The 27,398-nt window shown below is 36.9% G+C and overlaps 1 protein-coding gene across 2 annotated transcripts; it reads left to right on the top strand.

Annotated features, from left to right (window-relative positions):
* The first annotated feature begins 10,220 nt into the window (after nucleotides 1-10,220).
* LOC104214862 (uncharacterized) lies at nucleotides 10,221-16,843 on the top strand. 2 transcript variants are annotated; one of them, XM_070170962.1, is made up of 3 exons: nucleotides 10,258-10,756; nucleotides 12,798-12,853; nucleotides 15,195-16,843. In XM_070170962.1, the coding sequence occupies exons 2-3, from the start codon at nucleotides 12,800-12,802 to the stop codon at nucleotides 16,611-16,613; spliced, it is 1,473 nt and encodes a 490-aa protein (XP_070027063.1). In that variant the 5' UTR covers nucleotides 10,258-10,756; nucleotides 12,798-12,799; the 3' UTR covers nucleotides 16,614-16,843. The 2 variants fall into 2 exon arrangements, with proteins under 2 accessions (XP_009762887.1, XP_070027063.1); XM_009764585.2 differs by lacking the exon at nucleotides 12,798-12,853 and having other exon boundaries at nucleotides 10,221-10,756.
* The last annotated feature ends 10,555 nt before the right edge of the window (nucleotides 16,844-27,398 follow it).

The raw sequence follows: 27,398 nt of genomic DNA, 5'->3' as shown, positions 1-27,398 counted from the left end.
AAGCAACTCCAACCATCTCCGCTGCCTCAAATTGAGATCCTTCTGCTTGAACAAATGTTGAAGACTGCGATGATCAGTGAACACCTCACAAGATACGCCATACAAATAATGCCTCCAAATCTTCAACGCGTGAACTATGGCAGCCAACTCCAAATCATGAATGGGGTAGTTCTTCTCATAGGGATTTAACTGACGAGAAGCATAAGAAATAACTCTACCCTCCTATATCAACACACAACAAATCCCAACTCTCGAAGCATCACAATACATGGTATATGAACCTGAAGCTGGTGGCAAAACCAACACGGGAGCTGTGGTCAAAGCTGTCTTGAGCTTCTGAAAGCTCTCCTCATACTCGTCCGACCATACAAACGAAGCACCCTTCTAAGTCAACTTGGTCAAAGGCGATGCGATAGATGATAATCCCTGAACAAACCGGCGATAATAACCCGCCAAACCAAGAAAGCTGCGAATCTCTGTGGCTGAGAGCGGTCTGGGCCAAATCTGAACCGCATCTATCTTCTTCGAATCAACCTAAATACCCTCGCTGGACACCACGTGCCCTAAGAAAGCCACTAAACTGAGCCAAAACTCATACTTGGAGAATTTTGCATAAAATTTCTCCTCCTTCAATCTCTGCAACACAACTCTCAAATGCTCCGCGTGCTCCTCCTGACTACGCGAGTACACCAGAATGTCATCAATGAATACTATGACAAACGAATCGAGATAAGGTCGGAACACGCTGTTCATCAAATGCATGAATGCTGGTGGGGCATTAGTCAGCCCAAAAGACATTACTAAGAACTCATAATTATCATATCGGGTCCCGAAAGCCGTCTTAAGAATATACGAATCCCTGATCTTTAACTGGTGATAACCCGATCGGAGATCAATCTTGGAGAACACCCTCGCTCCCTGAAGCTGGTCGAATAGATCATCAATGCGAGGCAAAGGATACTTGTTCTTAATTGTTACCTTGTTCAATTGCATATAATCAATGCACATTCTCATTGTGCCATCCTTCTTCTTCACAAACAGAACTGGCGCATCCCAAGGTGACACACTAGGCCGAATGAACCCCTTATCTAGGAGTTCCTGAAACTGCTCCTTTAATTCCTTCAACTCCGCTGGTGCCATACGATACAGCGGAATAGAAATGGGCTGAGTGCCCGGCACCAGGTCAATACCAAAATCAATATCCCTGTCCGGTGGCATGCCCGACAGGTCTACAGGAAACACATCGGGAAAATTCCTCACAACTGGAACAGAATCAATACTGGGAATCTCAGCTCCAACATTCCTCACAAACGCTAGATATGAAAGACAACCCTTCCCAACCATACGCTGGGCCTTCAAGAAAAAGATAACTCTACTATGAACATAATCAATCACACCTCACCACTCAATCCGTGGCACACCCGGTATAGCCAATGTAATTGTCTTAGCATGCCATTCCAGAATAACACGACACGGAGATAGCCAATCCATACCCAAAATGACATCAAAATCCACCATACATAATAATAAAAGATCCATACGGGTCTCTATACCCTCAATAGTCATCACACACGACTGGTACACACGGTCTACAACAACAGTATCGCCCACCAGGGTAGATACATGAACAGGTGAAGCAAGAAACTCATGGGGCGTACCCAAATAACGAGAAAAGTATGATGAAACATAAGAAAAGGTGTAACCGTGATCAAATAATATAGAGGCATCTCTGTGGCAGACTGAAACAATACATGTAATAACAGCGTCTGAAGCAATAGCATCGGGTCTGCCTGGAAGTGCATAGAAACAGGCCTGACCGCCCCCTGATCGACCTCCCCCTCTGGGGCGACCCCTGGCTGACTGAACTCCACCCCTAGCTGGCTGAGCGGGTGATGGTGAAGAAACTAGCGCTGAAGCCGATGGCTGACCCCCTGTTAGGACGAACTAGCAACACGACGAGGACACTGCCTCCACATGTGGCCCATCTCGCCACACTCATAACAACACCCAGGTGCTGGAGAAGGGGACTGAAGGGAACCCCTCGCACCAGAGTGACTAGCAGATGAACTCGGCATAGAAGAACCCTGAGTTGATAGAGCAGGGTCGAACTCTAAGCTAGAAAGGCGTTGAGTGATGACTGGCCCTGCTGAGATTCGTGATAACCATGACCCGAAGATTCCCCACGATAACCTGGGCGAGCTGGCTGAGCAGACTTGAATGAACGGCCTCTGTTGTGCTGAAACTGACCCTTCAAAGGAGTACCACTATAGTTGCCATATCCTCGAGGCCTCTTGGCCTCCCTTTCCTCTCGCTCCTGACGGCGAACAGACTCAATCTCACGGGCGATATCAACAACCTCCTCGAACATAGCACCAGATACCCTCTCCCTGGTCATAAGAATAAGGAGCTGATAAGTAAGACCATTAACAAATCTCCTGATCCTCTCTCGATCTGTCGGAACCAACCAGATGGCATGACGAGCCAACTCAGAGAACCTCAACTTATACTGCGACATGGTCATCTCCCCCTGTCGCAACCACTCAAACTGCTTACGCAACTCCTCTCTGCGGGACTGCGGCATATACTTCTACAGGAAGAGAAAGGAGAACTGCTGCCAGGAAAGGGGTGCTGCACCAACAGGCCTATGCCTCTCAAAATCCTCCCACCATGTGAAAGTAGCTCCTGAAAACTTATAGGTGGTAAAAGCTACCCCGCTGGTCTCCAGAATACCCGCTATACGAAGCATCCTCTGATACTTGTCCAAAAAGCCCTGGGTATCCTCTCCCTCTGCACCACTGAATAACGGAGGCTGAAGTCTACCAAACCTCTCCAACCTACGCTGCTCGTCCTTCGGCATGATAGGAACTACATAATCCTGAGCAGCTGCAACCGGCTGGGCTGGATGTGCCCCCGGCGTCTGAAGCCCCTACACGACCTACTCAGGTGTGCGAGCGGCAGGAGTCTGATTGCCTCCCCCGGCCTGCGAAGTAGCTGTGGCTGTAGTGGCTGAAACCGCGTGAGCTAGGCCAGTGCAAACCGATAAGATCTGAGCCAAAGCCTCTTGAAGACCCGGAATCACGATGGGCACAGCTGGTGCCTGAGCTGGTGCTGCTAGAGTGTCCATAGCTGGGACCTGGTCCTGAACTGGGGCAGCTAGTGGATCTGCAGGTGTTGCCTTAGCTGCTTTGCCCCTACCACGACCACGGCCGCGTCCTCGGCTTATGGTGGCCACAACTAGTGGTACTGGTGATCGTCCATCCTGACCGGTAGCGCGTGTCCTCACCATTTGTGAGAGAATAGAATGATAGAAGTTTAGTAATCGGATCAACAAATTCGCACGACAAGAATTCAAAGAATATGAAGTTTTCCTAAAGGTTCTGCAGCCTCTCGAGGATAAATACAGACGTTTCCAAACTGATCCGCCAGACTCTACTAAACCTGCTCATGACTCGTGTGACCTTTGTAATCTAGGCTCTGATACCAACTTGTCACGACCCTAAATAGTCCTCCAAATTCCCAATCAAAAGTCCAAATTTTCAAGCCCTAGCTCAATTTTTAGCTTAATTTCCATGATTTTCTAGGTGGAATTCACATAATAATCGAGTTTAAGTCCAAGAATCTTACCTCCCAACGATTCCCCTTGAATCTCTCTTCAATCTCCTTCAAAAATCTCCAAAATGACTAACTATGGAGGATAAAAATCCAATCCTCGCAGACAATACGGTTTAAAAACATTCAACCCAGGCCTTATTTCCTTCTTCGCGAGCGTGGTCAAACCCTCGCGTTCGCGAAGCACAATCTTACTTTAACCAATTTTTCCTATATGCGAATGCGACATGACCATCGCGAACGGGATAGTTCCTGAACCTTACCCTTCGCGAATGCACACCCTCTCTCGCGAACGCGAAGAACAAACACGACCTCATACCGGCTGACCAAAAAGATCATACGCGAACGCGACTTACATCTCGCGAACACGATGCACGAGCATCCAGCCCCTTCGCGAACGCGGAGCCTCCCTCGCGAATGCGAAGGCTAAACTTCCACTGACCTCCACTGACTCTTTGCGAACGCGAGGGTCCACTCGCGAACGCGAAGAATAAAAGCCTGCAACAGCTGAACCTGCAACTTCTGCAATTTTTCCAACTTCAAAATGATCCGATTGACCACCCGAAACTTACCCGAGTCCCCCGGTGCCTCAATGAAAGGCACCAACATGTCCTAAAACCTTATTCAAACTTGTTACAATCACCAAAACACCTCAAACAACATCAAATCACCCAAAACACATCAGATTCAAGCCAAACTTTCTAAAATCTTCCGAATTACGCTTTTGATCAAAAACCCAACCAAACCACGTCCGAATAACCTGAAATTTTGCACACACATCCTAAATGATACAACGAAACTACTGCAACTCTCGGAATTCCATTCTGACTCCTATATCAAAATCTCGCTACCAACCGGAAATCGCTAAAATATCAACTCTGCCAATTCAAGGCTAAATCTACTCCAAACCTCCAAAACCCATTCCGATCACACTCCTAAGTCATAAATCACCTCCCGAAGCTAACCGAACTATCAGAACTCACATCCGAGCTCTCTAACACATAAGTCAACATGCGGTTGACTTTTCCAACTTAAACTTCCTTAAAAGAGACTGAGTGTCTCAAACCTTACCAAAATCATTCCGGGCTCGATCCGACCAACCCGATACCACAAAACACGGATAACGAAGTATAAAGAAGCAGAAATAGGAAAAACGGAGTAGTAACTCATGAGATGACTGGCCGGGTCGTCACACTGATTATGATGATTTCGCCTTAACTGATCCAAAGCCACATCAAACGAAGAAGGATTAAAGATAATTGTATCCCATGCAAAATTGAAGAGAGAGGAAAAAAGGAGAAAAATACTAACATTTGTTTGTTGGTTTAGATTTTAGATTTACACTTTTCAAGACAACGTTTTAGAGGGGATGGAGGTTACATTTCAGAGCGTAATTAATGAGAAGTTAAAAGGGAAATAACTCCTCAAAATGAATAGTAAAAGTTTCAGAAATAACTACTCAAAATTAATTGAAAGAGTTTTTTTTCAAGAGTACCTATTAAAAAATAAAAAGGTATAAAAAAGGTATAGGAGTCAAAAAAAAAGGAGGTAAAAGATAAATATCAATCCTAATTGAAGAAAGGTGTCGTGTCAGTATTTTTTTTCATCCTTTATATATGTATATATATATATAAATTAGTAAATAAATAAATAAGAACGGGCAAGGCAACTGATGGGATAATTTAGCCCGTCACTATTACATCTCATATTGTGAATTGCCACATGGTAGCCCATATGACCAATGTGCACTTCAGTTGCAAGTTAATTAATTAGTTTCTCTCTTTTTGTATTCCATAACCGAAAGAAAGTAGTAATTACACTTTTTTGTATATTCCATAACTGAAATCTCCTCATCCATTAGCCTCATTAGTGTCGTCATTAGTTCTAGGTAGTAAATAATTTTTTTGTATTAAAATTACGAAAAAAATCTCAAAAATCTAGAAAAGATAAATATGAAAGTTGGTCATATAGGGATGCCACATCAGTTGGTCAATTCCCAGCTTTATATATTTATATAGATAGATAGATTGATTGATATCACTATCCATCAAGTAAACTTCACTTTAAATTGAAATTAAAATCGATAATGAACTTCTACGAGATTTTACGAACACTAATTTTGTAATTTTAATTCGCCTCTATTTTATATATGAGATTTTAAAATTTGTTGTTTCAGTTTAAGTAGATTAATATCTTGAGATTTCTCAATTAGTTCAGACGAAAATTGTCTTGGATCAACCGGTTCCAAATTAATGAACAAGGATTAATTAGTTCCGCAGGTCTACAAGCTAGAAAGGCAAGTATACTTTATCTTTTGAATCAAATGTTTCAATGGTTCTTCTATACATTTCTTTCATTCATTTAGATTGGGTGATTGATCAGGTTCTTGTAAGGAAAAGAATTGAATTATATTCGAAGCCTTATATTCCTCGAAGAAATAACCTCTATATATATATATATATATATATATATATATATATATATATATATATATATATATATATATATATATATATATATATATATATACACACACACGGAATTTAAATTAAAAGATAAATTTGAATTTATAGCTAAAGTTCTAAAATTCGAATTTAAATTAAAAATAAAATTTATCTTTTTTTATCATGTTATCATAAGTAATTCGGTTAATGATAATATGCAATTATGTTACGAATTTTTGTTATTTTTTCTAATTATTTAAATACTACTTCACCTCTAGCAAAAAAAACTACTCTATATAACTATAAACTCTTTCACACTTAAAATCCTATAAGTATAGTTCTTTGACTGTAGCTAGATTTGAATACAACGAAATTCTTTTAAAATAAATGTAATATATAGGGTACACGCCTATGTTTATCTAAATAACAAAAAAGAGTTTACAAAACCAAATAAAAGTTTACTTACATATATAATAAAGTAAACATACATGCTGGAGAAAGAAACATCACAAAATCAGTCAGTATTAAAAAAAAGTTGTTTTTTTTTTTTTCTTGAAGAATATTTGTTTGAAGAGTCAATTTGTATAAATGGACATCAAACAAATAACAAAACTTTGGCTATACAATTGCTATCATTTAATTTCAATTTTGCAAATTCAAGGAATTGAAGGGTATAAGCTTAAACCCCTTCATTTAGTTATAATCAAGCCTATATTGCAAGGGTATAATATTTTTTTCATTGAAGAATATTAGTTTTGAATCATTATATTATGTGAAAGATTTTTTTTTTCAAACTCAACAAGAGAGAAATAGGTTTCTAATTGATAGTTTCTATAGCGATTTTTAAGTGTAACAAAGAGTATATATAAAGAAAAAATTGGTATGACGTGAAATATTTTCTTAAATATAAATAAATTATTTCTAAAAAACTCTTTACTTTTTTTAATTCAAAGATAATAAAAAGATAAGATATTTTTGAACATTAGTAGAGAGTTTTAAAATTATTATAATAGAAGTTATATCATGGATAAACTCAAAAAATCGAATCTCATGGAATCTATATATATATATATCTATATATATATATAATTTTTAAATATATACTTAAATATCTATATATATATTAAAGCCAGAAAGTTACCATATATAATTGACATTATGGTTAAGCCAAGTGGCAAGCTAGTAAATATCAATAGTATATAAGAACTTTATTCTATGTTTGACTATTTTAGTTAAATACAAATATATATATATATATATATATATATATATATATATATATAGAATTTAAATTAAAAGATAATTTTGAATTTATAGATAAAGTTCTAAAATTCAAATTTAAATTAAAAATAAAATTTATCTTTTTTTAATCATGTTAGGAACTTTTGTTATTTTTTTTAATTATTAAATATTACTTCGCCTATAGAAAGAAAAAAAAACTACTCCATATAACTATAAAACTCTTTCACATTTAAAATCCTATAAGTATAGTTCTTTGACTGTAGCTAGATTTGAATAAAATGAAATTATTTTAAAATAAATGTAATATATAGGGTACACGTCTATGTTTATCTAAATAACAAAAAGAGTTTACAAAACCAAATAAAAGTTTACTTACATATATAATAAAGTAAACATACATGCTAGAGAAAGAAACATCTCAAAATCAGTCAGTATTAAAAAAAAAGTTTTTTCTTTTTTCTTTTTGAAGAATATTTGTTTGAAGAGTTAATTTGTATAAATGGACATCAAACAAATAACAAAACTTTGGCTATACAATTGCTATCATTAATTTCAATTTAGCACATTCAAAAAATTGAAGGATATAAGCTGAAACTCCTTCATTTTGCTATAGTCAAGCCAATATTGGAAGGTTATAATATTTTTTTCATTGAAGAATATTAGTTTTGAATCATTAGATTATGTGAAAGATTTTTTTTTTCAAACGCAACAAGAGAGAAATAGGTTTTTAATTGATAGTTTCTATAGCGACTTTTAAATGTAACAAAAAGTATATATAAAAAAAAATTGGTATGATGAGAAATATATATTTTTTAAATATAAATAAATTATTTCGAAAAAACTTTTTACTTTTTTTAATTCAAAGATAATAAAAAGATAAGATATTTTTGAACATTAGTAGAGAGTTTTAAAATTATTATAATAGAAGTTATATCATGGATAAATTCAAAAAACCGGAATCTTATGGAATATTTACATAATATCCGGCCATATTTATTGTTTAATTTTTATAGGTAATATAAATAGATGATATATCGACAACACATGATTATACACATATTATATATGGATTATATATAAATTACACATTATTTAATTTTTTTAATTTAAGTAGTTGAGTGAGCACCTATTTAGGCTGATTAGATAAAACCAAAAGAAAAATATGAAATAATTTCAAGAAAAGACTAAAAATATAATTAAAGTTTATATGCAGGCAATTTTTATTAAAACTCATCATTTTATAGTGAAATAAATTAATTTTTGTAACAAAAGAAATAACGACATAAAAATAAGATAAAAGAAAATAAATATTGAAAAAAAATGTTAGAAAGATCTAAAAACCAGAAATAAAAGATGACAACAAATTTCTTCTTATGTTTCATCTTTGTTGAGTATAAAAAATTTGAAAGTTAATCTCATCGATTTCATTTTTTTTTTAAAACTAAAATACATAGATTATAAGATAAGGATATCTTAGAATATTTTTTTAATTTACATTATGTGTCATTTTTTAAGAATCACTATTACTAACAAACTGATATGATATTCGAATTTGAATTGGAATGCAATTTGAGTAGTTTGCATCGAGGTTAAGCCAAGTATGATGTCGAAAAATAAACTACTTGACAATTTTAAAACAATATATGCAACGTTTTATAATAATAATCAACTAATTTAACATTTAATGATTCAATGAACAAATTTTTTGTATATATAGGGTATTAAAAATTCAAATTCCGGGGCTAGAGATATCGATAAACTTAAAGTGGAGTCATACTGAAATAAATTCGGCCAAAGAATCATTTAAATTTTTAGATAACCGATTAAAGTGAATTTTAAATTAAGGATAATATCTTCACTTGCATCATTATAAAGATAATTATTGTTATAATATATATAAAGTTTTAGATCTTGAAATTTCAAAATAGAAATATTTTTTGAAAGATAAAATCATACTAAATAAGAGTTCAAGTCATAGTATATGAGTCACGTCGTAATGAAAGAATCGTTTATATCGTGTTAACTTTTGTGCTTTGCCATAAATATGAGCTATTATTTCACTTTGTGGCTATTTTAGGTTCCAATGACACCTATGAAAATAGTGCAAAAATAAAATTATCACTACGAGAATTGAGAAAATATTAATCTTTTTTCATGTAGTATTTCTCAATTAACATATGACGATTATCTATAATTATTTAGAAGGTTTAAATGTTAAGGTTATTTACATATAATTCAAAAAACTCAGATATTTAAAATGGTTAATGTCAAATATCAAAATGGAATAAAAAAATTCACTAGCTAAAGATTTTTTTATATTTTTAGATAACCAATTAAAATGAATTTTGAATTAAGAATCATATTTTCAATTACATTATTATAAAAATAATTATTATTGAAAAATAATGCTTTAGAAACTGAAATTTTAAGAAAGAAATATTTTTTAAGAGATATCAATATACCAAATAAGAGTTCAAGTAGTAGTAAAAGAGTTAAGTCTTATCCAAAGAGTCATTCATTGTCTCAACATTTGATTGTTTTGCCATAAATATGTGTTACTATTTTGCTTCCTAACTATTTTTAGGATCCAATGACACCGGCAAGAATGATATAAAAAAAGAAAAAATAGTTAAATTTTTTCATGTAGTTAATATCCAATAATTATCTATATTTACTGAGAAAGTATAAATTTTAAGATTATTTACGTACAATCCAAATAACTTAAATATTTGATATAATTAGTGTCCGCGTATCTGCGCGGGTACTAATACTAGTATCCTATTAAAGTAGATATTCATAAGAAAATAGGTTGATTTAACTATAATTCTTCTATTTCTTGAAGTAAAAATATGGCAAAAAAAATCGAAAAAGAAAAGAAATACCAAAATTAGAGGAAACAGCATCCAATTACCCTTCGAAAACCCTGTATATAATGCACAAGCAAGAAGTGAAACGGAAATTGAAGAAACGCAGCCATGGATTACTCCGCTCAATACCAGTACCAAGAGCCAGCGGTTTCTCAATCTACTGATCCTTCTCAAATCCAAGCATATGCATATGATCAATACCAACAAGGGGCATCTCAATCTGCAGATCCTTCTCAATTCCAACAAGCATATGATCAATCAACAACACAAGCTCCTTACTATCCATCATATCAATACAATCAAGATTACAATCAACAACAATACCAATACTCATATTATCCTCAACAAGACTATTATTCAAATGCTGCTTATCAACAACAACAGCCTGAACCCGAATCCGAACCCACTTCAATTCACCCACCTGGGGTTCCAATTCCACCACCATCTTCTTCGGATCCTTATGCCTCCATACAGCAGCAGCAGCAGCAGCAACCCCAACCGCAGTATTCGTATTATCCTCAACAACAGCAACAAGGAATTAACTACGGCGAGGTTGCTACTGTGTCAATGCCCATTGTGTCCCACACACCTGCGGTATGAATTTCCTTTTAGTTTTCTTTGAATGCAATCTGAGTATATTTGATTTTAGGTTTTTCTTATTTTGATTGGTAAACTTGCTATTTTAAGTATAGCAAAAAAAATAGCCAAGAGTACACACTACCCTCCTCAGACCCCACTTGTTGGATTCCACTGGGTTGTTGTTGTTGTAGCCAGAAAAACAAAGTATAAGATTGTGCTTGATATGTACAAAAGCTGGTTACAATTATATATGAGTCATGTTGCTAGTCCAGTGGTACTTAAAAAATCTAGCATTTTATCAACTTTACAAGATTCAAATGATGCCAAAAATGATAATGTTATTGCGGGGTTGCTTATAATTTTGCTGCTTTTACTAGACATTGACATTGTTAGATCAAATACCAATTAATCATGCTAGGGTAAAAGGCTGTTAATTGTGAATATTGTTCCTTTTGTTGTTTCCTATATGCAAAGAGACTCTGGAGTTAATTGTTTGTATTATCATTTTCAGAGCACGAATTTTCGTTTTAAAATAACTACATTTTGCTGGAGCTCAAGCACAATACTTTTTGGATTGGTTCCGAATGTTCATATTTCAAATTAGGAGGTTATATCACTGCTAGTTATGTAACAGTTTTCGTTTCATTTGAGTCATTTCAAAGTCGGCATAAGGCAATTCTCTTGTGCCCCATTTAGAATTTTACGTTATAGAAAATGTTATTCAAAAAATTAGGAATTGTTTGAACAAGATAAGGCTAAACACCTTGGAGATAGTTGAGTGATGTTACTGATCAATAATTTTTTTCTTGCCAAATTTTCAAATGACTAACTGTGGACTATATCGATAAAACCATTGGCGGCATCATTAAATGGAATCCTTTTCAGTTGGTATGATTGGTTGTCTTTCGAGTTTTTTTCTCGCCATTAATGTCAAACCCATAGAAGATTTCCAGTACTATGTCTGGTACAAGTACTCTTGTGGCCGTCATTGTCTAATGTCTATGCATTTGAAAATTCATTTCGTGACTAAGAATCCATCGAAGTGTAATTGATTGAAGGACTAAAGGGTGTAAGTGATTTATAAGAGGTTGTTGCCTTTATCTCATCATGCAGTTGAGTCAATAAAGTCAACTAATACCTTAAACTCCATGAGAAAATAAAATTGTTTTGCATGAATTAGTATGGAGGGAGCACCTTAACATTGTCTTAAATTTGATATGACAATTTTTGCAATTTCCACATTGTCTAATTATTGTTCGCTTATATCTCAATCAAACTCTTATAATAGCTCGTTAGGCCTGTTCTCTTTCAGTTATATGAATAGTCAGCTTGATTGATTAATTTGGGATGATCGGAGTAGTTTTACTTGTTGAAATTGTAGCTCTTTTATTTTTATCAAAAAGACAGGGACCGAAGGACAGTAAATCTATATGTGAATTTTCCTCTGTAACATAGTAAACTTCGTTTTGTTATTACTTTTTATGTAAAACACAAGCTATACTATGATTATCTAAGCATTTTTGCCCGCAAGTTTTGCTTAGACCTTCATAGCACTAGCTATTTGGTTACAAATGAAAACACTCTGATTATTTAACTGAACTGCTTGAGCTTGGTACATTTGAAATTGATAACAAGGCTAAGCTTCCTGCCAGAAGAAGTGGAATGTGAGCAGGTCTGCTATGACATTCTGCTCAGCTAATTATACAAGATCTCTATTGTGCTTCACCTGGCTTATACCTGCTTTGTTTAGGAAATGGGTAAGATCATCTCTTGATTGAGAAACAACAGTTTCCTGTCAAAGAAGGTATAAACCAGCATCTTTAAAGGATATAATTAGCTGAGCAAACAGCCTGGTCACACACACCTTCTTTATAAAAAAAGGTGACCTTGAGCTTCAACTACATATCATGGAATTTGCTCAAGGTTGCATTCGAGCTCAAACCAGCTTACGGATTGTTACAGTGTCAATCAAACCAAGCTCGAACAGCCTGTTATGATGGCTCAATTTAACATGGATAACTATCTTTCTACTTAAAGTTGCTCTTCTCCTTTGCAGAAATGCTTAGTCACAAGAGTTGGGATCCCCTGAAGATTTTGCTGGTGTTTGATATGGTACAAGATCTCTCTAATTCGAGAGAAGTACACACCTTTTTTTATTCCTTTTATATTTCCTCCTTCCCAACTCATAATTTTGTTGGGTGCTTTGTGTGTTTTTGGGTGATTTTCACCTCTAGTTAGGTCCCTCCTGAATGAGTAAGAGGAGATTTCATTAGGTTAGCCCCTGGATCTTAAAACTTTTAAACCATAATAAAATTTATCATACCTAATATCAAGCACTCTCATAATTTTCATTGCCACCTTTAAATCCATGACAATGAGAAGTTTTAATAACCCTGAACAGTTGATAAAGTACTTTTGGCTTTTCGGTGCAACATACAAGATGTGAAGGATGAAGACAATAACTTAAAGCTCATTAACTCGCTATAGAAAACGGAGATTTTTTTTACAGATGAGGTCCTTCTTTTTGTTTTTTTATAGGAGGATCAAACTATGTAATTGACAAGCACCACCTTTTTTTGGCTGTTTGTATTAAAAATAAGATCCTTACTTACTATTTAAATTTTTTTTATATCAAACTAATGTACCTTAACTGTATCTATGTTTTTGAAAAGTTGATGCAGCATTTCATAGACAATTTTCATCTATTTTAACAGTTAATAGGCCACAATTCCCTCCAATATAATAAGTTTCCACTAGTCAAATGTGACCATCTAATTTAACATATCACTTTCTCCTTCCAAAATTGATTGTCGAGTGCTCAAATTTTCTTTCAACTGCTCCCAAGTTTTTGTCCCAAAGTGAAAGGTAAGTTCCATAGAATAATTGTAAGACTAACAATGTTATATGGGAGTGAATGTTGGTTACCAAAGTCTAACATAGAGTGTTGCAGAGATGTGGGTGCTAAGATTGATGTGTGGTCATACAAGATTAGTAAGATTAAAAATGTCCATATTCGGCAGAAGGTGCAAGTATCACACATTAGGATAAAAATAAGAGAAGGTCTCTTGAGATGAGCTGGTCATGTCCTACGTTGACCTTAAGATAAATCGGTAATAGGTGGGTAACCATGGTTAATGAAGGTGTTTACCTTTTCAACTATCCGGTTCAATTCTATGAGTAGCATCTTTATCTATCATTCCATTTTCTTTAAACAACGAGCTTAGATATCTAAGTTGTTTGTATTTTGGCACCGCAATCCGGTCTAATCTCACTTCAACTTTGCTCTTCTCATACTGACTAAACTTCCGGTGTATATATTCAGTCTTATTTCTACTTATCCAAAAATCCTTACTCTCTAAAGTGTTTCTCCATAGTTTAGCTTTTGGTCGACACCCTTGCTGGTTTTGTCAATTTATTAGCAGATGTGTTAATTAGTATGGCGGGGGAAATATGTTAACTATTTTTAAGCTCTTAAGAGATTGCCATTTGATATGTTCATAAACGTATTCTTTTTGGGTCTTTTATCATTTGCAATATGGAGTCAGATATTGTACTTCCACATTGCGTTCAAAGAGCAGACGGTTTGGGGTGAAATTTAAAAGATTATTCTGATAAAGAGTTGCTTGACGGTGTAGCCTTAAGTTTTCAATGGATGCTAGTGATGGCTGCTGGAATATGATATGCATATTATATAATAGAGGAATAAGAAAATGGAAGAGAATGTTGCTCTCCATCCTTTACCATGGTGAAATTATCTTGCAATTGCTGGAGATGGCTAGCATTTGGGATCTGGTTTCTGTTTTCTGCTTCCCTTGGCCTTTTAACTTTCTCATTAGCGATTAGAAACACTTATGGCTATGTTAAATTCCTTAACTGCTAGTTAGTCCATCATTATCTCTGGATCAGTATTTCATTTTTGTTCATTTTTCTTCTGGGGGGCTGGGAAAAAGAAGATGCATGCACAAGCTCATATATTATCAAGGCTCTCTTTGCTTATACACAACACTATGTCAAGCGTGTAACATCTAGAAATGGTATCTCTGTGGTCGGTCTCATGATCGGGTCAGTCAAAACTTTGTTTATGATGCCAATGAATTTATACTTTCCATTATTATAGACTTTTTTTTTTTCTGTTCCAGTAATCCACTTGTATTAATTGGTTTTACATCATGGCAGGGCCTGCCTTCTGAGATACTGATTCCATTTATTTATTTTGTCAATTACTCTACCATTCCTTCAAACAGCTCTTCTTGGTTACTTCATGTCTTCTGCTGCTCATATAATATCATGCTTTTCAATTTACTTTCGTCTAATTTTGGTGTTTTCTTATTTGAGATGATGAAACTGGTTCTTTTGGTGTATAATGACTGTTTTAACTTACAATCGGCATTGAGCTCTCCATCGTCCATTGATGTGAAGTACCAAATCTTTGAACATTATTTGTATTCTGCAGAATGTACAATCTCCATATAGAGGTAGAGGTAAAAGGGGTGGCAGATCATATAGAGGAGGTGCCCATGCCCATCTTGGTGGTGGGAAGCTACAACCTAGCTATGACCAACCAAATTCTTTTCAAGGAGCATCACAGATCCAAGGAGGCCCATCCCAAGTTAAACCTTCATCATCTGCCTCAGGTAATTCAGGTTCTGTTCAGCCACCTCCACGTATGGCTGTTTGCGAACTCTGTAGGGTAGAATGCAACACGCCTGAAGTTCTTGAACAACATAAGAATGGAAAGAAACATAAAAAGAATCTAAAAGCCAATGAAGAGCTAAAGAAACGGAACAAATCGATGGATGGAGGGCAAGGTCACCAGACAGCAAATTTCAACTTTAAGCCAAATGTTTATTACCAGCCTGAAGTTGGGGGGGCTGGGCAGCTGCCACAGGGTCATTTGCCTTTTGAGGTAGTAACTGGAAACAGACAGTCGCAGCCCCAAGAGAATTTTCCGTCTCATGCTGTTTTAGAAGATGGTAGTATAACAGGGAAGCAAAAGGTTGAAGAGGCAGCTCCGGTGGAAGAATTAGCAAGAGATTTGGGGATGGATCGTGTTCAAGGTCAAGGGCGTGGACTCAAGCGCATGCTAAGAGGCGGGCGAGGCGGTAAATTGATGAAATTGCACAATGGCTCAAGAAAACCTGCTGTGCCTCCTAAGCCCAAAAAAATGGTTCCTTTAATATGTGAACTCTGTAATGTGACGTGTGAATCAGTAGTTGTTTTCCAAAGCCATCTGGCAGGAAAGAAACACCTTTCAAATGTGAAGGACTTCCAAGGCCAACAAGCAATGGTTGGCGAAGCTGCTCTCCAAGCACTATATCCTGCTTTGCAGGCTCTTTACCCAGCACTTCAGGCACTATGCCAACCTAATACTGGTGCATCAACTTCCATGGCTCCTCAAGGTCATCAGCCCAACCTTCATGAAATACTGGGAATGTTGACTCAACAAGCCCTTTCTGCTATACCTCAAGATCAAGTATTAGGTATTGGAATAGTGGCCAATTCGGCATTGCCTCCATCTTCAGATTTGGAGGCTCAAGACCACCAAGGTTCCATATTACAAGGTTCAGTATCAGAAAAAACGAGAGAGAATGCTGCTACGGTGGATGGAAGAAATTGTGACCTTTCTGTTTTACAGAACACTGGGTCTAAACCAGAAAAGAACACTGATATCAAACATGAAAATGTGAACTTACAATTTGAGACAAAAGTTATGTCGGTTGAAGAACCATTAAGGAATGCTGCTAGCGAGACTGTGCCTTCTACACCAGGAGCAGTGGTTACATCTGTTTCAGTTTCAAATAGTGAAGTAGCATCATCAGATTGCGCTGCCCATTCTTGTGTAGATGTGAAATTGGTTGACCAGAGTCACTAATTCTTCAATAAACTAGTGAAGGTGGGCAAGAATGCAAGAGAGCTTAATAGATGTAGTTTAAGTTTCTCTTTTGGAGAAAGTGGACAACATTTTGAAACAGATAAGAAATACTGCTTCTTGTGAGGCAGGAGTATCCTAGAATAATATAGTTGAAGCCAGTGTTGTTCATTCCTTTTCCTGATTCTTGCTATAAATGATAATCTAAAAACATTCTGAACCTTTTCAGCCAATCATTACGTTTCGTATGATGCCGTTGGATTCGTAACTAGGGCGTGAAGTCTTGCATTTCTTGTTTTGCTGTTGATTCTGGGGTGTTGATTTATAGTTTCATGCCATCAGGATTGCATTCTTTAGAAGTCACTTGCACTTTCTCCCAGTTCATCCCTTACCATATAACAAAACTTTCAGATTGAGAAGGTAATGTATTGGGAAAAATTACATTTATATAAGGATTGACGTGTCGAGACACGTGGACTGGTCAAATAGTCAAAGAATTACAATTAATCAAGAGGTACGAGCAGCAATAGAAACTAGCAAGGACAAAGGAAGAGGCACGGGTGGCTGTATCTGTTTAAGTCATTTATATCCAAGAATCAAAAAGAATGGATCTGACCATAGTAAAGAGCGCAGATAGAGAATTTGACAGACATTAAATACTGGATATGTTAAGGAATTTGTATTGATTACAATGATTATGTAACGTAGCATTCAATGTCTTTAATTATTCATAATAGGATCATTATGATTTGGGGAAAACGCATATCTTTAAGATACCTATAAAAAGGAGGTATCTGATCAATTGTAGGAGCAAGGGATATCATCGGAATATACTTTGATTTACTTGTTTTTCTTTTGATTGTATTCTAATTACTTCAAATTACTTTCCTTTGCATATTCTTTTGATTATCAATAACCCGTGTTCTTCTAAATTATAGCTTTGACTGAAATTCTATTTTTTGGTTAAACAAATTGGTTCCGTTACCGGGAATCTGATAATCTATTTTCTTTTCACTTGACCTTCCTTGTTGCATCAATTATGTCGAATAACAATGACAACACCCCAGGAAACCAAGATAACCAACAAAGTTAGGGAGGTTCGTAGAATATTAACATTCAAGCTCCTACTCCGCAAGATTCTCCACGGCAATCTCGTGAGGGTACTCCTGATGGGTCTCAAATAAACGAGTATGCTCAATTTGAAAATGTTGAAGCTGTTGATGAAACTTTGCAGAAATTAATTGTCGCTCAGGTCAACAAAGCTGTTGAGGCACTTGTTAACCAGTTACCTGTTGCAACACCCACACCTACTCCAAATAATAACACTGTGGAAAACCCTCGTTCTGGACTTGTTAATTCAGGTAGCGGTGGAACTCCCAGTAAGTCACAGGAGAGAGAACCAGGTAATGTCATTAATCTGATTTGCAAAATTTAGTACTAACCTTGCAGAAACAGCTCAAGGAGCAAAGTGAGCGCATAGAGCAGATACCCGGGGTGCCGCCCATAATCAAAAGGGTAGATATGGATAGATATTCGCAACAACCCAGTAAGTCAAAGCAGGATAGTCAAAGGTACGATCATAGATCAAGAAACAGAGAATTAGGTTCTTCATCAAAATTCAGGAACGAGCGAAACAACAGAGAATCACGGGATAACGATAAAAATTTAAAAGCAAGATTCGGTGGATATAACTTCAACGTCAGCACCTCTGAGCTCGTGGCTGTTTTGAGAAGCATGAGAGATAAGGTTCGGTGGCCAAAGGAAATGAGATCAAATCCAAACAGGCGCAACACTGACCATTGGTGCGAGTTTCATAATGACCACGGGAACAAAACAACAGATTGCAAATTCTTACAAAGTGAAGTTGATCATTTACTAAAACAAGGATATCTTACTCAATTGTTCAGTGAGAAAGGCAAGCAGGCTTACATGAAGAACAGATAGGAGCCTCCAAAACCACCTTCTCCCAAAAGAACTGCTAACGTTATAAGTGGGGGTGAAGACGTCAATGGTATATCATATACTGCAGCTAACAAAACTTCCAAAGTAACAATTACCCAAGGGAAATGGGTGCGGCATGTTTTAGAGGAAGACAATATAACATTCAATGATGCAGATACAGATGGCGTATCAACCCCTCATAACGATGCACTGGTAATTTCTTTAATTGTACATGATACTAATGTGAAATGAGTTTTGATTGATCCAGGTAGTTCCGTCAACATTATTTGCTAAGAGTATTACATGAGATGCAAGCTGAAGATAGAGTAATACCAAAGGCGCATACTCTATCTGGATTTGATAATTCCAGTGTTGTCACGAAAGGGGAGGTAATACTTACCACATTTGCTGAAGGGGTCGTCAAAGATACAAAGTTCCAGGTAGTAGACATAGAGATGGCTTACAACGTGATTCTTGGATGACCCTGGATCCACGAAATGGATGTTGTTCCTTTGACCTTGCATCAAGTTATTAAATTTCCATCTCCATGGGGAACCTGTCAAATTCGTGGAGATCAACATATTTCCAGGGCTATCAACTCCGTTGCAAATACAAGCATGAGAAGTGAAGGTAAATAGCAATCACAGAAGGCAGTTGAGGATTTCGCAGCACAAGCCTCGACTGAACAAGGGCAAACAGACGTAGACTCAAGGCCTGATACCATTCAAGAACCAGAAGAGAATGAAAATATCAAAACAACGATAGAACAATTAGAGCCTGTCGTGTTATTTGCTCAATGGCCTGATAAAAAAGTCTATGTAGGAGCCAATTTTGACCAAGGGATGAAAGGTAAGTTAATTAAATTTTTGAAAACTAACATGGACTGCTTTGCTTGGTCCCACTCTGACATGACAGGAATACCACCAGAAGTGATGGCTCATAAACTAAATGAAGATCCATCATACACCCCTATGAAGCAAAAGAAAAGAAAGCAAGAGACTTTCAAAAATCAGGTGATTCAAGAAGAAGTCCGAAAATTGCTAAAAATTGGTTCCATTCGAGAGGTAAAGTATCCTAACTGGTTAGCTAACACTGTTGTGGTTCCTAAGAAGAATGGTAAGTGGCGGGTTTGTGTAGATTACACAGATCTTAACAAAGCCTGCCCTAAAGATTCTTTTCCACTACCGCATATAGATCAATTGATTGATGCAACTGCAGGTCACGAGCAGTTAAGTTTTTTGGATGCATATTCAGGTTATAATCAGATTAAAATTGATCCAGGAGATGAAGAAAAAACTTCATTCATAACAGAAAGGGGGACTTACTGTTATAAGGTAATGCCCTTTCGCCTAAAGAATGCAAGTGCAACGCATCAGAGGTTAGTTACCAAAATGTTTCAAGAGCATTTAGGAAAAACCATGGAGGTATATATAGATGATATGCTTGTTAAAACTCAGTACTCAAAAGATCACATATCACACTTATCTGACACATTTTCAATTTTGCGCAAATTTAATATAAAACTAAATCCCGAAAAATGTGCATTTGGCGTTGCTTCAGGTAAGTTTTTGGGTTTTCTTGTTTCTAATCGTGGTATTGACGTGAATCCTACACAGATTAAAGCCATTGAGGAAATTCCTGACATACTTTCAAACAAGAAAGAAGTTCAAAGATTAACAGGAAGAATTGCAGCCTTGGGAAGATTCATTTCTAGATCGTCAGAAAAGTGTTTCAAATTCTTCTCAGCCCTTAAGAAGCAGGATCATTTTGAATGGAATGAGGAATGTCAACATGCACTTAGGAATTTGAAAACGTACTGATCAAATCCACCTTTGCTGGCAAAACCAAAGGCTGGGGAAAGACTACTCATTTACCTTGCTGTTTCGAAAGTGGCGGTAAGAGCTGTTTTGGTACGAGAAGAACAAGGTAAACAATCCCCTATCTATTACGTAAGTAAATCTTTGTTAGGTGCGGAGACGAGGTATCCTCAGTTAGAAAAACTTGCACTTGCGTTAATCATGGCATCTAGAAAGTTAAGACCTTACTTTCAGTGTCATCCTATCGTTGTAGTAACTGCCTTCCCTTTATGTAACATATTACATAAGCATGAGTTATCAGGTAGGTTAGCTAAGTGGGCAATAGAGTTAAGTGAATAGGAAATTGCATACCAACCTAGAACTGCTATAAAATCACAAGTATTAGCTGATTTCGTGGCTGATTTTAGTCAGGGAATGCAGTTAGAAGAAGAAAAAGAATTGCAGGTATTCAATGGAGCTAACCTAGGGACTTGGACTTTATTCACTGACGGCTCGTCTAACGTAAAAGGAGCAGGTTTAGGGGTCGTATTGGTACCACCTACGGGTGAAACCATTCGGCAAGCTATCAAATGTCATTTCATAACTAACAATAAGGCAGAATATGATGCTATGATTGCAGGTTTAGAACTGGCACGAGAACTTGACATAAATCAGATTATAATCAAGAGTGATTCACAATTCGTAGTCAATCAGATGCTGGGGACTTATACAGCCAGGGAAGCAAGGATGCAGCAGTACTTGGAAAAGGTACGGGAATTGATAAAACAATTTCAAAATTGGAAAGTTAGACAAATACCCAGGGACGAAAATCTTGAAGCAGACGCCCTAGCTAATCTCGCATCTGCAACCGACGTGGCAAATGATGCAAATGCCTCAGTGATACATTTATTTCATTCAGTTCTTGATCCTGATGTGAGTGAGGTAAATTTTAATAACTTAACATGGGATTGGAGGAACGAAATTGTTACTTTTTTGCAGTATGAAACCGTCCCTGATGACAAGAAAAAGGCTTATGCGCTACGAATAAAGGTTGCTCAGTACTGTTTAAAACAAGGCAATCTATATCGTAAAATATTTGGTGGTCCCATGGCAAGATGCCTTGGACATTTGCAAACAGAGTATGTAATAAGAGAAATACATGAGGGACATTGCGGGAATCACGCAGGTGGAAGATCACTGGTAAAAACCTTAATTAGGGCAGGTTATTACTGGCCTAAAATGGAAGAAGAAGCGGAAAGTTTCGTAGCCAAATGTGATAAATGCCAAAGGTACGGTAACAATATGCATAGACCTGCGGAACTATTACACCCGGTCATTGCGCCATGGCCGTTTGTGAAATGGGGAATGGATATCGTGGGTCCAGTACCACAAGCAAAAGGACAGGTAAAGGTTTTGCTTGTTCTCACTGATTATTTTACTAAATGGGTGGAGGTAGGTGCATTCAAACAGGTGCGAGAAAAGGAAGTCCGAGATTTTATTTGGCGGAATATCATATGTCGATTCGGCGTACCAAAGGAGATCGTATGTGATAATGACCCTCAATTTATAGGAGCTCAGATCACGGAATTCCTTCAAAGTTGGCAAATTAAAAGAATAACGTCTACACCTATCATCCAGTGGGTAATGGGTAAGCAGAATCAACAAATAAAGTCATTATCAACAATTTGAAGAAACGATTAGAAGAGTCAAAAGGGAATTGGCCAGAAGTACTACCTGGTGTTTTATGGGCATATCGTACAATGGCGAAAACTAGTACGGGAGAAACACCGTTTTCATTGGTTTATGGAACTGAAGCTTTGATTCCAGTCGAGATAGGAGAACCAAGTACCTGATTCACACAGGCGACACAAGAATCTAATGACGAGGAGATGCGGGTCAACCTAGATTTACTCGAAGCAAGGAGAGAAGCTGCACTAATAAGAATGACAGCACAAAAGCAGGTCATAGAACGATACTACAATAGAAAAGCACGCCTCAGGTTCTTCAAAATTGGGGACTTCATGCTTAAAAAGGTTTTTCAATCTACAAAAGCAGCTAACGCAGGAAAATTAAGTCCAACATGGGAAGGACCCTACAGAGTTCGTGATGTTGCAGGAAAATGAGCATATGAACTAGAAACAATGGATGACAAAGTACTACCTTCACATTGGAATGCTGTTCATTTGAAGAGATACTATTTCTAAGGGAAACCCACGGTCAGGTATAACCATTTTATATTTCATTTTTGAATTGTTAAAATTTTACTAACGATTTTAGATGATAGGCAAAAAGCTATCCCGTACTAAATGATGAGTCACGACCTGTAAGGCACACGGAGTAACCCAAAATTCTTGGCCTAGGGTTACAACTATTCTGATAGAAATAAATACGGGGTATGCAGTCTTCATCTATAATCGCCCCTCCGAGTCTCGTGTGTTTTTCCCTTTTCAGGAAAAGGACCAAATAAGAGGAACTATCAAGTGCTCGAGGCTTCATACTTCAGCACTCAAACACTTGGGGGACTACATAATATACATAGACATGTATATAAAAAAGGCAAAGAAGATTGAGGGAAAATCAAGCCTAAAAGAGTCAAGTGCAGAGTAAAAGTTACGAGATGGATCCACGAGCTGAGGTTAAAGAGAAACAAAAACCTCATTATAGTTAGGGTATTAGGGTAAAGGCCATATACTAAAACGGGTTATAAGGAAAAACCCCGTACCTGTTACTCTTCTTTTGTAAAAATCTGTTACAAGAAAAACAGTTACGAGAAAGTTATAGATGTACTTCAAATACATGTAAAGAAATATAAGTTCCAATAACAACTTGTCAAAGTTATTTCACAGAAACATGTGTGTTCCTATTTCTTTTATCGTATGTTAATTGATTATGAAGTTGAGACGTCTACTTCATTAAGTGTCGAAATATAAAAGGGTCCTCTTTTATAAAACTCATGTTCAAATTAATTAGTCATGAGGATAACAGAAGCATTTTCGAAGAATAAAAATGCAAATTATTCTGTAAGTCCTTAAAAATTAAGGCAAGAATAAAGGAAACAAAAGTTTATAATAATAACACGAAGAACTTCTTAATATGTAAAAATCTAAGACTAAGGACAAACTTAGTCATAAAACTACGAGACTATCTATATAGATTGCCCCATAAAAGACTTGAGGACTTACGACTTCAAAATCAACCCTCAAATAAAGTTAAGGGTTTGATTACAGTTTTCCAAAACAAAAGCAAAGTCACTAGAATGTTCAAAACCGGTCAGTGAGAAGTTTGAGGAACAGAAGCAGGAGCATCAACAGCAGTGGGTTCAATTTGGGCAGCTACATCAACAGATGCGGTTTCAATTTGGCTTGTAGCAACAGATTCGATTGGGCTTGAAAGAATTGGGATACCCATATCAACCTCAACATTCACGGGAGCTTCAGCCACGGGAGAAGGGAAGTCCTGAGTTTGTTGAGCCTTTTTAATGGTTTCATTGATCTTAGCTAACTCCAACTCCAGGTTGAAGTTTTCTTAACCAACATCAAGTAGGGTATCACGACGAGAATTCAAAAATGCCCAACTTGTCTCGACAACAGATTTTTCTTCAAGGATCTCATAATCCTTTTCCCAAGCAGTGATCTCATTCTTTAGCTCTTCATGTTCAGCCAAGGCGGAGTTGTAGGAAACTTGAAGAGAGGCATGGGAGCATTCTAAAATACGCACTTTATCAACAGAGATTCTAAGATCCTCTTGTGCTTGAGTTAAGTTTTGCACGAGCTCCCCAGCGTAAACTTCCTTTCGGTCCAAAAGAGCTTTTAACTCTCTGATTTCTTCACTAGTTTTAGATAGTTGCTCTGAGAAAGAGGACTCGAGACGTTCTTTGTCTTTTTCTGCTTGGCTTAAAGAAGCTTTTGCAACCGCCAATTCTGAAGTTAAAGCCCGCACTTGTTGCTCTAAGGTACTCTTGTTCTCTTGTAAGTTTTCTATATCAATCTGTGCACTCTCAAATTGCTCTTTCCAATTGATTGCTTCCGAATGAGAATCACGTGCTATCTTCTCCAAAGGGGCAATTCTTTTCATCATTTCTATGCCAATGAGGTTGGCCTGAAAAGGGGAAAAAGAAGTAAGAATCCTCAAAGATAATCGGATTATAAAGCAAAAAAAAGGAAGAGAAGGAAAGCACCTTCAAAGTAGCATGTACGACATCATTCATTAAAGTCAGGGAACTATGACTCTCCAACTTGGCTTTTTCAATTGGGCTAATTAAAGGCTCCAACCATACATCTGCCTGACCTGACTTTCTTAAAAGGTTGCTCTCGGCAGGAACTTAAATAGTTATCCGCCTCAAGCGGCACTTCTACTTGAAGAGCCCGCTTCTGTATGATGAACGATAGGAGGGGAAATAGTCAAAGGAGGAGCCAGAGAAGAGGTGAAAGTAGTAGAAGAAGGAACAAAAATAGTTGGGGCAGGTAAGGAAGGAACCACAAGCACGGGAGTTGGAAAAGAAGATAAGGGTACTTCGTCTAAAACAGGTCCTACATATTCACGGCCAAATCCGCTAATGAAAAGTTGGTCAATAGACTCACGAGTATCGTGGGGAGTGACGTCATCGTCAGGAATTACTATTGGAGTTTCAACGGGTTCGGTAAGAGAAACCGACACTTCAGCTTCGTCATCAGGTACGATGTGTCTCCTAACTCGAGGCCTTGTTACCAGGGAGCCCTCATCTCCCTCATCTTCAGAGTCTTCCTCTTCTGCAGCTTTCCTTTTTGCAGAAGAAGAACCCAAAACTATTTCCCGGGCTCTTTCTAGAGAGATACGGGTTCCTGAAGGAGTACGGGTTCCCGAGGAAACACGAGAAGCCGCAACTGCTTCAGCAGTAACTCCTCGAATAGCAAATCCTGACGGGAAAAAAAGAGAGATAGAAATTAGAGCAATAAAAGAGAATATAGATACGAAAGGCGCAAAATATAAATTCTTACCATGAGTCTTTACCTTCCAACCAAAACGGTTAGAAAGTGTTTTCCAAGACCTACCGTCCATCTGTACGATCTTCAGCAATTTATCTACCCAAGGGAACATCCCCCACAACTCCCATGGTAGCTAAAAAAAACAACAAAGGCAAAATTAGAGAAGTTGGCAAACTTTAAGAAAAAGGTACGAGAAGGCTAAAAGACTTACGTGCAAAATTCCACTTCTCAGGGAAGGGAACATTATCCTCACCCACTAAACCAACAGTGGGGGCAGCAACAAATCGGGCATACCAGCCGCGGTCTTTGTCATCTTCGGGGCTCACCAAAACCCTCTTACTCCTGGCTACTAGTGTAAAAACACCATTGCGAAAAAACCTAGGTGAGTAAAGATGAATCAAGTGAGGGAAAGTAAAAGGAACATCGACTTTAGTGGCTAAATGCCTTAAACATGCAACAAACCTCCATACGATCGGACCAATTTGGCCCAAACAGACGTTGAAGAAACGGCAAAATTCGAGAATGACTGGGTCAATCACTGGTCTAAACCCTAAAGTAAATGGGTATGTGTAAACAAAAGAAAACCCAGTTAAATAAGAAGTTATCCTCTGATTCGGATTAGGGATAATAATGGGAAAATCGTTACTCCAATGACAGTCCTTACGAACCACAGGAGTCAAAACTTCAGTAATTTGAGTGGGGTAAGTATCGACACGATCTAAAGTGACAGTCTGGTTTCTAAGAGATTCCCTATCGTGGTAAAAAGATAATTATGTAGGGACTATCTCTTCTACTAAAGGTTCGCGTAATGGTTCAGAAGGTTCTTTACTCCTAGAAGAAGATTTGTGAGAAAGGGAACCTCTGGTTCTAGAAGAGGGACTAGAGCTAGAAGAAGGCATAGACGAACCACCTCGAGTAGATCCTAAGCTACGAAGCCTACCTCCCCTTCTATGCCTAACAAGGGCATTGGGGAAAGAATCAACAATGGAGACTTCTCGAGGGTGGGGGTTTGGTGAAGACATAGCGAAGAGGAATGATGTAAAGAAGAAGTAAACAGAGAATGGGAAAATTAAATGTTCAGTAAAACTTTATGAGGTAAAAGACAAGGGAAGAAGTTATACTTATATTGATAATCGACCGTCAAAGGTAAAATGCAGTGAAGGAAGGATCACAATTATGATAACTGACACTTCGTAAATAGTGGAACCGTAAAAACCTTGAAAGAGGCTGCAAAAACTGCAGAACCAATGAAAAATTGATACGTGTACAGAGTATTAAATAGAAGTGACAATTGAAGCGTCAATTTTGTCATAACATTAATGGTGTCAAAAATTCTCGTTTTAATGAAATCCACTTCCCAAATACTCAACTGATGAATAAATGGAAAGTGGGGGGACTATCTGTATTGGAAAAAATTACATTTATATAAGGATGACGTGTCGAGACACGTGGACTGGTCAAATAGTCAAAGAATTACAATTAATCAAGAGGCACGAGCAGCAATAGAAACAAGCAAGGACAAAGGAAGAGGCACGGGTGGCCGTACCTGTTTAAGTGATTTATATCCAAGAATAAAAAAGAATGGATCTGACCATAGTAAAGAGCGCAGATACAGAATTTGACAGGCATTAAATACTGGATATGTTAAGGAATTTGTATTGATTATAATGATTATGTAACGTAGCATTCAATGTCTTTAATTATTCATAATAGCATCATTATGATTTGGGGAAAACACATATCTTTAAGATACCTATAAAAAGGAGACATCTTATCAATTGTAGGAACAATGGATATCATCAGAATATACTTTGATTTACTTGTTTTTCTCTTGATACATTCTAATTACTTCAAATTACTTTCCTTTGCATATTCTTTTGATTATCAGTAACCCGTGTTCTTCTAAATTCTAGTTTTGACTGAAATTCTATTTTTTGGTTAAACAGGTAACACTTGCAATGCATGACTACTTTGTCAAATGCCAGTTACTCTTATTTCTTTTTCTTTTTATCGATTACCACGATATTCCACACATATTAGTAACTCTATCCACCAATGGTTAGGTTTGGAAAAAAAATCACCAAGCG

The sequence above is a fragment of the Nicotiana sylvestris genome, chromosome 1 (genome assembly GCF_000393655.2).
Source record: "Nicotiana sylvestris chromosome 1, ASM39365v2, whole genome shotgun sequence".
In the NCBI taxonomy this organism is placed as follows: Eukaryota; Viridiplantae; Streptophyta; class Magnoliopsida; order Solanales; family Solanaceae; genus Nicotiana; species Nicotiana sylvestris.
The sequence above is the reverse complement of the archived record's forward strand: the minus strand, read 5'-3'. Positions and strand labels throughout refer to the sequence as shown.

Excerpts from the sequence above, each read along its gene's own strand:
- LOC104214862 (XM_009764585.2), top strand. The coding sequence starts at position 10,271 with ATGGATTACTCCGCTCAATACCAGTACCAAGAGCCAGCGGTTTCTCAA. Across the intron at positions 10,757-15,194 it reads TTGTGTCCCACACACCTGCG|AATGTACAATCTCCATATAG; the intron begins GTATGAATTTCC and ends TGTATTCTGCAG.